This window comes from Quercus robur, chromosome 4 (genome assembly GCF_932294415.1).
Source record: "Quercus robur chromosome 4, dhQueRobu3.1, whole genome shotgun sequence".
NCBI classification, from domain to species: domain Eukaryota; kingdom Viridiplantae; phylum Streptophyta; class Magnoliopsida; order Fagales; family Fagaceae; genus Quercus; species Quercus robur.
In genome coordinates this window covers 44386614-44401283 of record NC_065537.1, presented here as the reverse complement: position 1 = coordinate 44401283, position 14670 = coordinate 44386614, and the positions used below count along the sequence as shown (strand labels likewise).

Here is a 14670-nt window from a genome sequence, read left to right as displayed (position 1 = left end):
CCCATGGACGACCCTAGGTTTGGGGTTTATTTGTGGGTGGTGCCCAATATGAGAAAGTTTAATACTCTCTGTACATGTGGGGCAAACCTAGGGGAATAAGTAGGTGCTCGAAAAGCATACGCGAGAGAGCTTATGGGGGCACCAAATTACCACTTGTGATTATGAGTGGGTTTACTTTACCAATTATGAGAAAATAGAAGAAACAGAAAAATGGTAAAAACCAACATATTTGTTTGGGCTAGACAAATTTTGCAGCTTTTTTCCTTTTTATTTCTTCTTAATTTTAAATTCGGTTTCTATAACTTTTTAAAATCTTACCCCTTTTTTTAAAGAATTGTTTTGCTTTTACACATCTTATTATTTATACAAAAATACAACAATAACAATAACAGAGCCTTAGTCCTAAATTTTCTAGGGTTGACTATGAATTCTCAGGGTCCGAGCACATGTATTCTTATCCTCCACTAATAGTAGCAACTTGGTTGTTGTTGCTGTACTAAAAAAAAAAAAAAACTATACCTAGTGCATATTTTTGCCTCCATTCCTTAAAAACAGGTTGAATTAATGTGAGATTGTGGATCCAAAACCCCCTAGATGCATGTATATACCAATAAAAAAAGAACATATTGTTGCACTTCCAAGAATGTCCGAATGTTTCTGCCATAACCAATTTGAATACAGGAAAAGGGCAACACTAAAAATACCATACAAGTTTTTTCCTTTGCAAAGTATGATGCAATACAATTGAAGGGCTGATTGCTGTTTCCAAACTCACAGTACATGAAATCTGAATAAATCCAACAGTTACACTCTAAAAAAGCATTGCTGCTTCTTAGATAAGCACCAAGGCTCCTACTATGCAATCTTTGATCCCTCAAAAGGTTAAAACAAAGAAGAAAGAATCAAGAATCCACCTGCTTCCTTTGAGAATACAGTCCTAGAACCTCTCTAAATCCAATGCTGAAACTATTTTCTAGACCCTTCTTACCAACACCTACAGGGTCTCCATGGGCGTAGCTAGGAATAATTACTTAGGGGGGCCGGGTTGTAGTAGTGATATACTAAATATAATTCATAAGTCTATTGAATACAAAATTATCAACTTTCATATATCATCATATTTTTGTACATTAATGAACATGAAAAACTGTATAGTTCAATGAAGACATACAAAAAAGAATATTCACATCAAATCATGCCTGGCGATGATTTTTCATGGAATAAAATTCATCCATTATCATCTCTACAGTGAAATTCCCTGCAATTTCTTTCTCTATATAAACTATTATATTATTTGCCAAAAGCTCTTCCTCCCTTCTATTGCGAAGTCTTGTTTTTAACAGCTTCATAACTAACTTGTGAGAGAGATATAATAAATTATCATATAAAATTCCTTCTTACATGAATTATAATATAAATACACCTTTAGTTAAGTAATGACCTTTTAGGATAAAAAAAATTAAATAAACAAATCAATCAAAAGTATAAACAAACAACATAAACAAAATACACAAACTCACAGCCCTCACCCCAATTGCCTTCCATAGATTTTTTTTTTTTTTCATTTATAATTTACTTACTTTACTACCCAATTACACAATGCAAGCCCCACCCTACCCCAACTGAAGAGATAAACAACACAAAAGCCAAAATTCATCGAGGCAGTGGAGTCAGTGGGTCAAGAATAAAGAATACAATAACAATAAACACAAAAAGACAAAGTCAAATAAGCATAAATCGCTTTGCTGGCAAAGGGATATTCACATATTCACATACACATATTTGATATTTCTATTCTGCTACTTAGACTTCAGTTGTAGAGAACAAAAGAGAGAAGTGAGATGAGAATGAGATACCTTGAGGAATTGAGATTGAGATGAGAGCTTGAGAGGTGATGAACAAGTTAGCGGGCTGGTGGAGTTTGCGGCGTCACGACAAGCGGACGAGGTCTGAGGAGATTGTTTCTAAGGAGAGGCGTCAGGTGTGACACTATGGAGGCGTGAATTGAGAACAAAAGGGAAAAAAAAACAAGGCATAGGCGTGACAATCAGATTGTTTTCTCCTATTTTCTAACGGTGAGGATTAAAATTTGAAGATGCCTTTGTTTTGTTTGATTAGGCATTTTAGATTTGGGGTTGGGCTGGGTTGAAAGTGTGTTTAGTTTAAAGGAGAAAAATTTTATTTTATTAGGAATTTGGGGCTGGCTGGTGGGGCTGGATGTGGGCCAAGGTTCTTCTTTTATTTGAAATTGCATTGGACTAGAACTCTAAAAGAAATAAAGAATGGTTGAAATAATTTTGGGGGGGGGGGGGGGGGATGTAAATTTTTTATAAACTCTAATGGACGTTAAAAATTTTTTGGGGGAGCCATGCCAAGTGGCTCCGCCCCTGGGTCTCCTTTTCGCATCATCGCCACAAACTCATTGTAATCTATTGCTCCATCCTGCAAAATTGATAGAAACAAATGATTATAGGCATCACACATGAAAGGAATGAGCAAATTGCTGAATAGTGAATTTCTTCTCCTTGGCAGGACTTGCACCTAATACCTGATCTAATTCCACCTACCTTTTTACCACTTGGTGTCAAGACTCATGGGCTGGCTGAATGAAACTTACTACTCTACACTATGTGAATGGAAAGAACAATATGCAGTGCCAGTCATGTCAATCTGGTCTGGAACCTAATATTTAGGCTTTTTTGCATCAAATGCAGCCATCAACCATTGCACAGAAATGGCCTTCAGGCAAAAAACTAAATAGTTGCAAAAACTGTATCATCTTATTATTTAGGAAGATCAACAAGAAAAAATCCATATCTCAACCCCCCCTCCCTGCTCCAAATGCCTAATCACAATGGTATGATAGTTTTAGCTTATTAAATTGTACTTAATTTTCATCAGAAAAAACCTTTAGTCAAATCCAACTTAAAATGAATTTCAAGTTCTCTTGGATGGACATATAGCTTGACCGAAGTGCTACCCTAATCAGGTTTTACTGAGTTGTCAAGGTCTCAGAAGCAAGTAGCGAAGAAGGGTTGGAAGGCCATAAAGATTGTTCTTTCAATCCTTTACCATAGTACTATTGAGAAGATATGATAAAAGAAAACACACACGTTGTCCTGATCAACTTCTTGGATCAAATCTTCCAGGCGAACATCTTCTATGCCAAACTCCTCACAAGCTTTTTGAATCTCATCAGCAGTAATAAAACCACTTCCATCCTTATCGAAGTAGGAAAAAGCTGCAAATAGATGATCCTCTCTCTCAATTTTGTTCAGATGCAATGTTGCAGCAATGAATTCTCCATAATCAATGGTTCCACTGTTATCAATATCTGCCTGCAATTTAGTAAAACATCAGATTTAAAATATAATTCAGTAATACAACATTATTCCATAGTCTTATGGGAGCTAACGAAATTCTCTGAAACATTATAGCCCTTTTAAATATTCTTGCCTATAGCACATTCATGCAATGAGACGAGAGCAGTTTTTCAAGCGAGCTCTCTCAGAAAGCAGTTCTAGTCACATCATTTTTTTAAGATATAATAGAATGCATTGTTGTTCTCATATATCAAAATAATTCGGAGAAATAGAAAATTTATACCGCTCGAAGTAATAGCATGCATCCCAATCATCCATGTGGCTAATCCCTCTTATAAAAAATAACATAACATTAAGGAGGGATTATTGTTTGATTTTCATTTTCAAAACACTATCCATCATGTTGTTAGTGATATGAAGAAGAAAACACCTTCCCTTTTTTTTTTACCCCTAGTATTTAACTTTTATTAACTCAATGATAACAACAAGATCCCTTTCCTGTTTTTGAGCCTTGATTCTAGTTGGCCTTTGTTTCTGTTATATGTGTTATGTTAGCTGAGTTTTTCAGGTTTTGATGGCGTAGGTCGTGTTTTCTGGTGTTCTACAGCTCAGCTGCTTCTTTAAGGGCAGAGTTGGCCATAGACATTTTGGGGTCTAAAGTAAGAATTAAAAATGAGACTTTTATTTTTTTATTTTTTTATTTTTTTATACTTATATATTAATTAAATTAATGTTTATTTAATATTTTTATATTATAATATATTTCATTTAAAACTTATTCTTCTTGCCTTTTGAGATGCAAATTTATTAATTAAATTTTTATTTTTTTAAAAGTTTTTTATATCCATATGCATATTTTCTAGTACACATTTCTAATCAAACAATATATTTATAAAGACTAAAATAAAAAATAACTTTCAAGTGTAGAGTAAATGAGAAATAGAATTTGATTTATATAAAAAGCATTGTTGTAATTTTATCGAACAATAACAAGTTTTTAGCAATTTCAGCCTGCATAAATAAAGACTTATTTAATATAGGGAAAATTACACTTTACCACCCTAAACTATACCCTAGATTACACTTTGCACCCTAAACTATTCGAATGCACATTTTGCACCCTAAACTATTATATTTGTTACACTTTGCACCCTGACGTTAATTTTACTATTATGCTGGATGGAAATCTTGAGCACATGACTTGCACATGTGTATTACTTAAGTGGCACAAAGTCAAAAGACCAAAAACCCCTCTTTTCAATTAATTAAAAACAAAAATTTATTTCTTTATTTTTTACCTAGCTCTCTCTCTCTCCAATCAAAATTTGTGAAACCCTAAATCCCCAAAACAAAATTATCAATGGCACCACCACCACTCCACCATCAAGTGAGCATTTGAAATTATGTCTTTCCATTGAATATTATAATTAAGTTCAAGGTAAGTCTGCACTCCTTTTTGCAGTAAGTGGCTATCAAAAAGCTGATATATGGCTTACAAGTTAATATTAATTAAAGATCCAGTGCCATAAAATTGGCAGCCTCGTGGAATTGGCAAAGCCACATATTAACTATTAAGGAAAAGGTTGTTTTTCACTTTCCCTCAGGGACATGTTCAGTGGCTCTTGTAAAGACCATTTAACCATTTATATTCAAGAGGTCAAGTTGGCCATTCGTTGCAGTGGTGGTCCTAGTGGAGCAGTAGTGGTGCCATTGATGATTTGATTTGGGAAGAGGAGTTGCTACGCACGCACAAGAGAGGGAAAGAGAGAGTTGGGTAAAAAAAATAAAGAAATAACTTTTTGTTTTTAATTAATTGGAAAGAGGGGGGTTTTGGTCTTTTGACTTTGTGCCACTTAAGCAATACACATGTGCAAGTCATGTGCTCAAGATTTCCATCCAACATAACAATAAAATTAACATCGGGCTGCAAAGTGTAACAAATGTAATAGTTTAGGGTGTAAAGTGTGCATTCGAATAGTTTAGGGTGCAAAGTGTAATCCGGAGTATAGTTTAGGGTGGTAAAGTGTAATTTTTCCTTTAATATATTACCACTAACTAAAAAAACACAAATAAACAAAATATAAACAAAACACGCAGGCTTAAAAAAATAAAATAAATGATACACTGATGAGCCAGCCAAAAACGCAGGCTTAAAAAAAAAAAAAAAAACTTGAAGGCCCAAACCAAACGTGAAACGTCCAGCCATGAGCCAGCCATAACTAAACTCTTCATTATAAACAAAACACAAAACAGGCCCAAAATATGGATAACAAATAAAATGAAGAGAAAGCCGAGCGCCCAAGCCTCTATTCTTTATGGCATGAAGCCCAAAAATATAAATTGGGTCAAGTTTACAATTATTGTATAGGCATGGTTTCTCATATGCCAATACTCGTTAACAATTCTTTATGGCATGAAGCTCAGAAGCTATAAATTCATAACCTCCTCTCAAAACCTCTACTAGCACAGGCCCTCTAATTAAGACTCCAGATTCCAAATCCATATCATGGAGTGGTTGACTAGCCAAACAATATAAAATTGTTCTGTGTGCAGTTGCCCCAACAAGCAATTAAATTACAAAAATCTTGATTGCTATCCTTTTATAATCTTCTATCCCAATTAATATCTCACTAATATTGCAAATGTTCTAGGCGAGTCAATATCGAATGACTGAACAAGCTCATGAGTCCCTTAGTTGAAAGTAACACACACTTAAAATTTTAAGTTAGTAGCTTTAAAGATCTGTTAAACTGACATACTTTATTAACTTCTACACCTATATAATAAATATTACCATGGAGTAATAGCTAAAATTTCAGACTCCTTAAGATTAGCTCCTACTCTTTTCAAACAAGCCTTGAGTTCTTCATAAGTAATTTGACCGCTATTGTCCGTGTCTATCGTTTTGAACATTTCTTTTAGGCCAGCTGTCTCTTCTTTAGATAAGCACTTTGCAATGACATGCAAAAAAAAGAAGAGAGAGAAATGGACTAGTTATTCTATCTAATAGAAATCCAAACAATAGTTTCAACCTGAATCTGAATACACAAATTATGTAGCAACTCTATCTATTGAGCTTTTCTTAAAACTGCAGAATGGAGAGCTTTTCTTGAAACCTAATATAAGTATTATAGGATTTATATACATAAATAATGACGATGATTCAAGACAAACAGCAGAAGCCGAAGACCTGGTCATTCTGAACAAGTCTGAAATTTGAAAAGGGAAAAATAGAAAAATAAGGACAAGATTCTTTGTTGCATATGAAATTTCCATTGACGTTGTGGATAATATGGCAAACCTGGATAGAATGAATTCAATGGCATTTCAAGGTTTCAGCAATTTAATGATTCAAAACACAGCCAACAAGACTATAAAACTGCTTCAGTATTATTTCTCAACAAACCTTTGAAGACAAATATTCCTTCTTTCATCATTTGGAATACAAAGGCTAACAGTACTATTACATTGAAGATACTCTTATATTTACTTCAATCTAATTTATGTATACATGTAGGGGTGTGCAAAAAACTGATGAACCGAACAAACCGACCGAACTGTTGCCAAATTTTCAGTTCGGTTTTGGTTTCATTTTTTAAAAACCGAAATTTTCGGTTTTGGTTTCGGTGCTGGATTTTTTCACCTGAAACCGAACCGAACCGACCGAATATATATATACTTATGTAACATTATTACATAACTGATCAGTGGCCTTAATGGTATGCTCCTTATGATTAAGCTAGCTGATCCCAGGTTCGAGCCCTCGTGCGGGACGTTTGTATTTTTTGCTATTTAATTTTTTAAAACCCTAGTAGTAGCATAAATACCGAAATACCCCTGTTTAATCTTCCCTTTTCTTCAGCTTCCCTTTTCTTTCTTCAGCCGCCGCTCTCCCCATTTTTCTCTCTCAAGTTTTTCTCTGTTTGTCTCTTCCTTTCTCGTTTCAATTTTTTCTCTCTACCCTTCGTTCCTTCCCCAATTTTCTCTCTGGTCTTTGCCCTTCTCAGTCCAGCCGCCTCATTCTTTTCTTTTCTTTTCGTTCTCTGAGTCCCATGGACCATGGCCATGCCTTTCTCTTCTCTCTAAGTCACATGTCTCTGTTCTTTCTTCAATTCACTACAGAGACATGTTGAAAATATTTGTTCAATTCAATGGTAAAGTTCTGTCTGGACCCTTTTGCTAAATCAAAATATTTTCAATTTTTTGTTGAAATCTGTATGTAATACTGTAAATTGTTGAACAAATATTGTTGGAAATTTTTCTTTCTCTGTCGTTCTGAATTGTTCAACAGCTCTCTCTCTGTTACTCTATTTGTTTTTTATATGTGATTAAATTTAGGGTTTTGAAAATCTCAATAACCCTCTCTTTGGAAAACCGAAAACCGACCGAAACCGACTGAAACCGATATACACTAAAACTGATGGTTTTCCAGCCATTTCAGTCGGTTTCGGTTGAGAATTTCACAAACCGAAATATTCGATTTCGGTTGGCCATACCTATACAAACCGACCGAAACCGAACCGAGCACACCCCTAAATACATGCATCAGGGCTCATAAAGTCACAAGGAAAACCTGAATGGAAAATATTATAAAATCTTACATGAATTACAATAGAAATAGATTCTACTCAACCCCATTCCCTAATCATGTAATTCCCACATATCGGAATTAACTGATCAAAAAACAAAACAAAACAATGGAGGACTCACACAAAACGTCATGTGCAGTTGGCTGCCTCCTAGGATCTCGAACAAGCATTTTCCTCACTAAATCTTTTGCACTTTCGGATATACTAGGCCAAGGTTCAGCAGTGAAGTCAAGACCGCCATGCAGGACCTGTTTGAATACCCCTTTCTCGGATTCCACATAATCATTACATGGATGAAAAGAGAAAATGGGGAAAAAGGAAAACAATAGGCAAAATTTGGAACATATTTAGACAAATACAGACAAAAAAGTAATGAAATTTCAAGAACTAGTAGATTCTAAACTTCTTACCAGCACAAAAGGGAGGCCCTCCACTTAATAAAATGTATAGAATCACTCCAACACTCCAAACATCTGCTTCTGTACCATAAAGCTTTCCTAGAACTTATTTGGTCCTTCAATTCCATCTAGAGTGACCAATCTTTAACCACAAGCTGATATTTAAAAACTCGATAATAGGGGAAAAAAAAAAAGGAAGAAGAAGAAGATAGAACTGTCCAATTTTTTTCGAACTGTCTTATGCCACAGTATATGAATCTAAAGTATTGTTTCGAAAACCACTCTTATGGTAAAAAATATTTGGGAAAATAAGATATTTTCGTGGAGACAAAACTTAGCTTCAAGTATTATTCCACTCGAGAGACACTCGTGACCCAAAATTTTAAGGTTGGCATCTTTTTCAAATTGAAGTTATTCATAACTCCAGAGATCTAAAAAACAATAATGTTCAAAGCACTCTGAAGATACATTGAATGATTAAATAATGTGTTTCAAATGAAACAGAGTCAAACTCACAGATAAGCACTAAAACACAATTTTCTAATGATTTAGGAAACTAGGCAGCTTTACTAAAAAAGATTAGCCCCACAAGACCTGTCATGGTATTATTTTTCGAGCCCCTTTGGTATCTGACATAAAACCATAAAGATTCTGGGTAGAATTCAGAAGGGTAACCCACCATTAGAAAGTTACAAGTAAAACAAATTTGATTGAAAAGCAACAAGTCATAGATGCAAACAGATGGTAACTTGCACAAAAAAGGTATTTACCACATAACTAACATAAATGACATTGTCAATTTGAAATCAACGAAAAAGGAAAATCAAATATGCAAATAGAAAAGCACAAAAACAATAGACATCTTCATCCAATGCCCATTAAAGGTATGCTTTGCAATCATTATATCTACTAGAGTTCAAGCAATAATATTGTAAATGATAGAAGCATAGATGCATGCTCAATTCTCTTAACATAGAAATTTACCCTAACTGTACAAGTGGACAGTTCACAAGGGTTGTTATTGAATTAGCCAAACTACAAACAAAAGCAAAGAATGAAGGGTGGAGGGAGGGTTATAGGGCGCTGGGATGTAATTACTTAAAATATCAGACATTCAGATATATAGTTCAGCAAATTAATGATTAAACAAAGAATCATCAGACTCAGAAATGTAGTCTTTTTTAATTTTTGCAAGTCTCAAGGCTCAGAAATCAGAACTAGGAAAATCGGAAATTTCAATGGTTTGACAGTCATCCCAGTCTGCTAATTAACCAATGAGAAATGGAAAATTCATAGCACTCAGATGCAACTAAACAACAAAAACTATGTGGCTTTAAAATTTCCAGGAAATCACAAACCAAAGTAGCAATATCCAGTCTCCAAATACTTTAGCCAATTCATCACAAAAACAACATATGAAAAAAATAAGGTAGTAAACCCATATATATGTGGTATGACCTGTTTTCACTTTGTCTACCTGTGGTTTAAAACTTAACACTTTGCCCACCTGAGTTTCAATCCGTTTGCTCTCTGTTACCCACTTCACCCTCAGATGTTAGAAAAACACATTTTTAATCCAAATCACAACATAACATGGATCAAAACACGAACCCTTTGAAATCTTTCCTCACGAGTCCTAGAATCATGAAAAATCCTTGAATTAAGCTGGGGTTTTGATTCTTTTGACCGTGTTGCATAAAACTTTCATGTTCCCAGATATTCTAACTTTGGGTTGTCTTGAGGCAATGAATATTTGAAGATACAACAAGCCAGGTATGAAATTTCTGCTTTATGTGTTTTGGGTTTTCACCTTTTGATGCTAGCTTTGATTACAAGAAATTTGGGTAGAAGTTGATAAGCGATGTCTTCTTCGAGTGGAAATTACTTAGGTTCAAGTGGGCATATGTGTACATATGAGACTTCTGTGTTGAGAACAAGTTTGACAGTGGATAATTTTGGGAGAAGGTTTCTAAGTTGTAACCGATATAAGATAAGTATAATTTTTAGTTAATATAGTTTACGCAAGTGAGTGTGGAATGTGATATGTTCAATTCAATTTAGGAACAAGTTTGTCCTAAGTGCCCATTCTTTCATTGGATTGATAATCCCACTTGTATGTGTGGGAACGAAGCTGCCCGTTTGGTGCAAAAAAAGCTGGATTTACTGCGGAGTGAGCTGCAACTTGCAAATGAAAGGGAAAAAATAGCTACCCAAATAGCAACAGAAGCTACCCAAATGGCAAAAATTGCTCAAGAAAGGGTAGCACAAGCTATTGAGAGGGAGAGAAAATTTCGAGCTTCCTCTGTTAAAGCCAAGGAAATAGCAGTGAGAGCTTTAGAACAAGAGAGAAAGTGCAGAATTGCACTAATTCTGTCATGGTATTTTTTTTGTTTTGCTTATGTTGTTTTCCTGTTTTGGCTAAAGTGAGAATGTTGAAATGATAAAATTGAGTCTGCCTGGTGGGTTGTAATGTATAAGTAGGTCCTTAATTGGCCAATGTTGGCTTGAAGCCACTTTGTATTATAATAGAACTATGTTAAATGTTGTTGGCTTGAAGCCACTTTATAATATAAGCTTTTTAAAGATAAAGTGTTATTTATGTTAGATGTTAGTGTTTTTGTTTAAAGTGAATTGGTAACTTGTGTCTTGTGATTTTGTTGGATGTTGTGAACTATATTAGATGCTATGACTTGTTTAAAGTGCAGAATTGTGTCTGGTGTTTGTGCAGAAAGTGTATTGTGTGAAGATAATTGTGATGAAAATGAATTGTTTAAATTGTTTGCGTTGAAAGTGCATGACAACCATCTGTCAACTTGTAAGAAACGACAACAAATGCACACATAAACTTACTGTATTCAATACATACACACATAAATCTGTTATGTTCAACTGCAATAATCAACCACATGAGAACAACCAGTCAAAATAATAATTTTGAACACCTGTCATTAAGTTGGGAAATTGTATACACATTTAAAGTGACATTGAATATTGTCTTTCATCAACCACCAGTCAATATAAGACATTGTACAACAACTACAAAACAATTGCACATGCCCTTGTTTACAAAACTCACAAAAATAACACAAGCCCCAATGAATGTTTTAAGTCTTTTGACAACATATATAACCAACAATTGTCAGCCCTACCATTGTTTACAAAATATATTTAACCCTAACACCTAATTATATTACCCTAACACTAAATATACATAGCAACAATCTTCTTCACAAAAACATCATTTACTACCCCTGCCTCTCCTCCTATAGCTGCCCTTTCCACCTCTCGTGTTACATTTCTATGTCCTCACTGCATTACTCCTTCCTTTTAAAGCAACTCCTCTAGCAGTAGGTGGTCTTGTAGGCTACAAAGTACAAGAATTCAGATGCTAGCTACCAATATCACAGATTTATGAATAAAACATCAAACATAAAACTACAGTACCTGTGATGATAGTGCTCTAGGGTCCCATGTTTCTGCAGGAGTGTGTGGTGCTGGCTGGCTTGAAGAGAACCAAGGAACTCCTTTAACCACGTACTTGAAGTTTGAAGAGTACCACTGAGTTGGATGTTGTGACCATGGAATCTGACTTGGTGACTGTGACCCTGCTGTTTGGTTGGACGAGGCCATAGTATAAGGCTGATGAGTTGGTGGGGGCTAAGATGATGCTAAAGGCTGAGATGAGGACGGGGCTCAGGATGAAGATTGGGCCTGAGATCCTTGTTTGCATGGGGCTTGGGATGAAGATTTGCCTTTTTGCACTCTCTTCCTTCTTTCCCATGGTGTCTCACTAGTGACGTTGGCCTTGCATCCCTTTGAATTGTGCCTTTCCTTTTGACACCTCCCACACTTGACTGGCTTGTTTGCTCTAGACACCTTGTAAGGGTTCCTTGGCTCATTAGCATCCCTTTTCATTTTTATGGGTGGCCTGCTTGGTGGCTTATAGATAATAGGTGCAATAGGAGTAGGTTGGCCACTTATGATCCACTCAGACTGGCCAAGCATGGGAGGTATGGGTGTCTTGTATGTCTCCACATATGTATCTTTGTAGTAACAAGGGTGGGTGTAATCCTCCGGTTTCTCACGATTCACAAAAATGGCTGCAACTCCATGCTTGTGGGGGATTCCTATCAAGTCCCGTACTCTACAACTGCGTGTCTTCCTTACTAAGTCCACCACATGCCTCTCCCTCTCATTGTCAACTTCATACACAAACCTCCCAAATGGCATTGCACAAAAGCCCTTAGACTCTACTTTCATCTTCTCCAACTTGTCTTGTATGCTTGGACACAACTTGCCACCATACTTTTTTATGACAGTCCTCTTTATGTACAGTCTGCCCATAAGCCTAACCCTAATCCATTCTAGCATTGATAATATTGGCTTGTCTCTAGCCTTCACAATCATAGAATTAAAACTCTCACTCAAATTGTTTTCCAGACAATCTGTTAAAGCCCTAAGAGAAAAGTGGAATCTGGTCCACTATGCAGGATCTATATCTGCAAGTTACTTTCAAGCTTCTTCATCCAAACTCTTAAGATACTGCATCCCCTTCTTAAATTCCCTAACTAATGTTATGCCAGCACACCTCCACAGTACACTCTTCAACTCCATGCCCTTGTGGTTAACCTTGAAGTTGTTGTATGTGTGCTTCACATAATACCTATGCTCTACAGTTGGGAATAGAGTCTCCATTGCAAGAATAAGGCTCTGAGTATTGCAAGAAAGTAAGCAAGTTAGCAAGTAAGCATTCAATATGAAATCACAGGCAAGTAATAAACATGAGCAAGTTACCTTTTGCCTGTCACTAATGAATACCAAATTAAGATCCTCTGGGCTGCCAATGTCATCTGCAAACTGCTCCAAGAACTAGATCTAGCTGTCCTTGTTCTCTTGCTCAACCACCACCATTGCTATTGGGAATATATTGACATTTCTATTCTTGGCAATGGCAGACAGTATTTGCTCACCAAACCTATCCTTCAAGTGACATCCATCCAGTCTAACGAATGGTCTACAACCACCCAGAAACACTAATTTCTGAGCATTGTATCTAATGTACATCCTTTTAAACTTGAGTTGTGCATTCTCATCTTCCATCTCTGTTTGTAGTATCACCTTACTTCCAACATCTGTCCTCCTTATCATTTTTGCATAATCTCTTAGTAGGCCATACTGAGACTCTTCATTCCCAGTGATTAAACATTTAGCTACCTTTCTTGATCTATACACTTGACTAAGACTTAAGTCAATTGAAATATGCTGCATAACATAGTGCTTAACACCTGAGACCTCATAATTAGGATTTTTACTAAAATCTTCCAAATACGTGCTTGCCATATATGCTGATGTAACTTGCCTATTTTGAAATGATAGGGGGTAGGTACACTCAAGATTAAGTGTCTTTATCTCAAATGTGCACTTTCCAGTCACCATTGAGGCATAACATCTCCATCCACAGTTATTCTTACAATGTACATAAACCTTTTTCTTCTCTTTCAACTTCCACTTGATATCAATGTGATGCTGAATCACATACTCCTTCAAAGCCTTCCTAAAAACCTTAGAGTTTGGAAATTTCATCCCTTTTACCAACTGAACATTTGTCATATCAGTCCTCTCATTGAATTTTGGGTTTCTAGGCCTTTGCTCATCATCAGAACCATTCATACTTGCAATATCATCCTCTTAAGTTGGTTCAGTCTACTCCTCATCTAAATCTATGTTTAGAGGTGGAACAATGCTTGGTTGAGATGTATCTGTGTTTGGCTGAGGTGTATCAATGGTTGGTTGAGGTGAATCATTGTTAGGCTCAGATGAATCACTGGGAGGTGGAGAAGACTGGCCGAAAACATCATCACCAAAGTCTTCTCCTTCTAGACCTTCATTCAACCAATCAAACTCCTCTTCTTCCCCCACACTAGCATCACCCCCTCTAGCAACCCCTTGACCAACCCCTCCATTTATCTTTCCAACAAACCCTTCAAGAACTTCAACTACAAGTGGAGCATGACCACTTTCCACATACAATATGATAGTATCTCTTGGCTCTCCTTCATGAAGCTTACACATAGATACCACATCTCTATTATCATGTATGAGCCTTAAATCTTGCTCCAAGTTGCCCCCAAGAGCTAAATAATGAAACTTAGATGGTTCATCAATCCCCAATTCCTCACATATACCTTCTATTTCAAAATAACTAAGCCTCTCAGGATCCTTATACACTATTTCAACTTTCCCACCAAAGTATTCTAAACTTGGGTTCCACAGAAAAATACCCCAATAATGAACTTTGAATTTCACTTCCTAATCATCCGTCTGTAATAAAAAATTACTAATTTACATGTAGACAATTAA

The 14670-nt window shown here is 35.9% G+C and overlaps 2 protein-coding genes across 2 annotated transcripts; both read right to left on the bottom strand.

The window, feature by feature from the left end:
• Positions 1-2346: 2346 nt before the first annotated feature.
• LOC126721944 (calcium-dependent protein kinase 1-like) lies at positions 2347-6236 on the bottom strand. The gene is made up of 4 exons (XM_050425089.1): positions 6129-6236; positions 3714-3725; positions 3114-3338; positions 2347-2442 (listed from the first exon to the last, which is right to left on the bottom strand). The coding sequence occupies exons 1-4, from the start codon at positions 6234-6236 to the stop codon at positions 2347-2349; spliced, it is 441 nt and encodes a 146-aa protein (XP_050281046.1).
• Positions 6237-12822: 6586 nt separating this feature from the next.
• Positions 12823-13980, bottom strand: LOC126721943 (uncharacterized). The gene is made up of 3 exons (XM_050425088.1): positions 13281-13980; positions 13105-13160; positions 12823-13020 (listed from the first exon to the last, which is right to left on the bottom strand). The coding sequence occupies exons 1-3, from the start codon at positions 13978-13980 to the stop codon at positions 12823-12825; spliced, it is 954 nt and encodes a 317-aa protein (XP_050281045.1).
• Between the last annotated feature and the right edge of the window lie 690 nt (positions 13981-14670).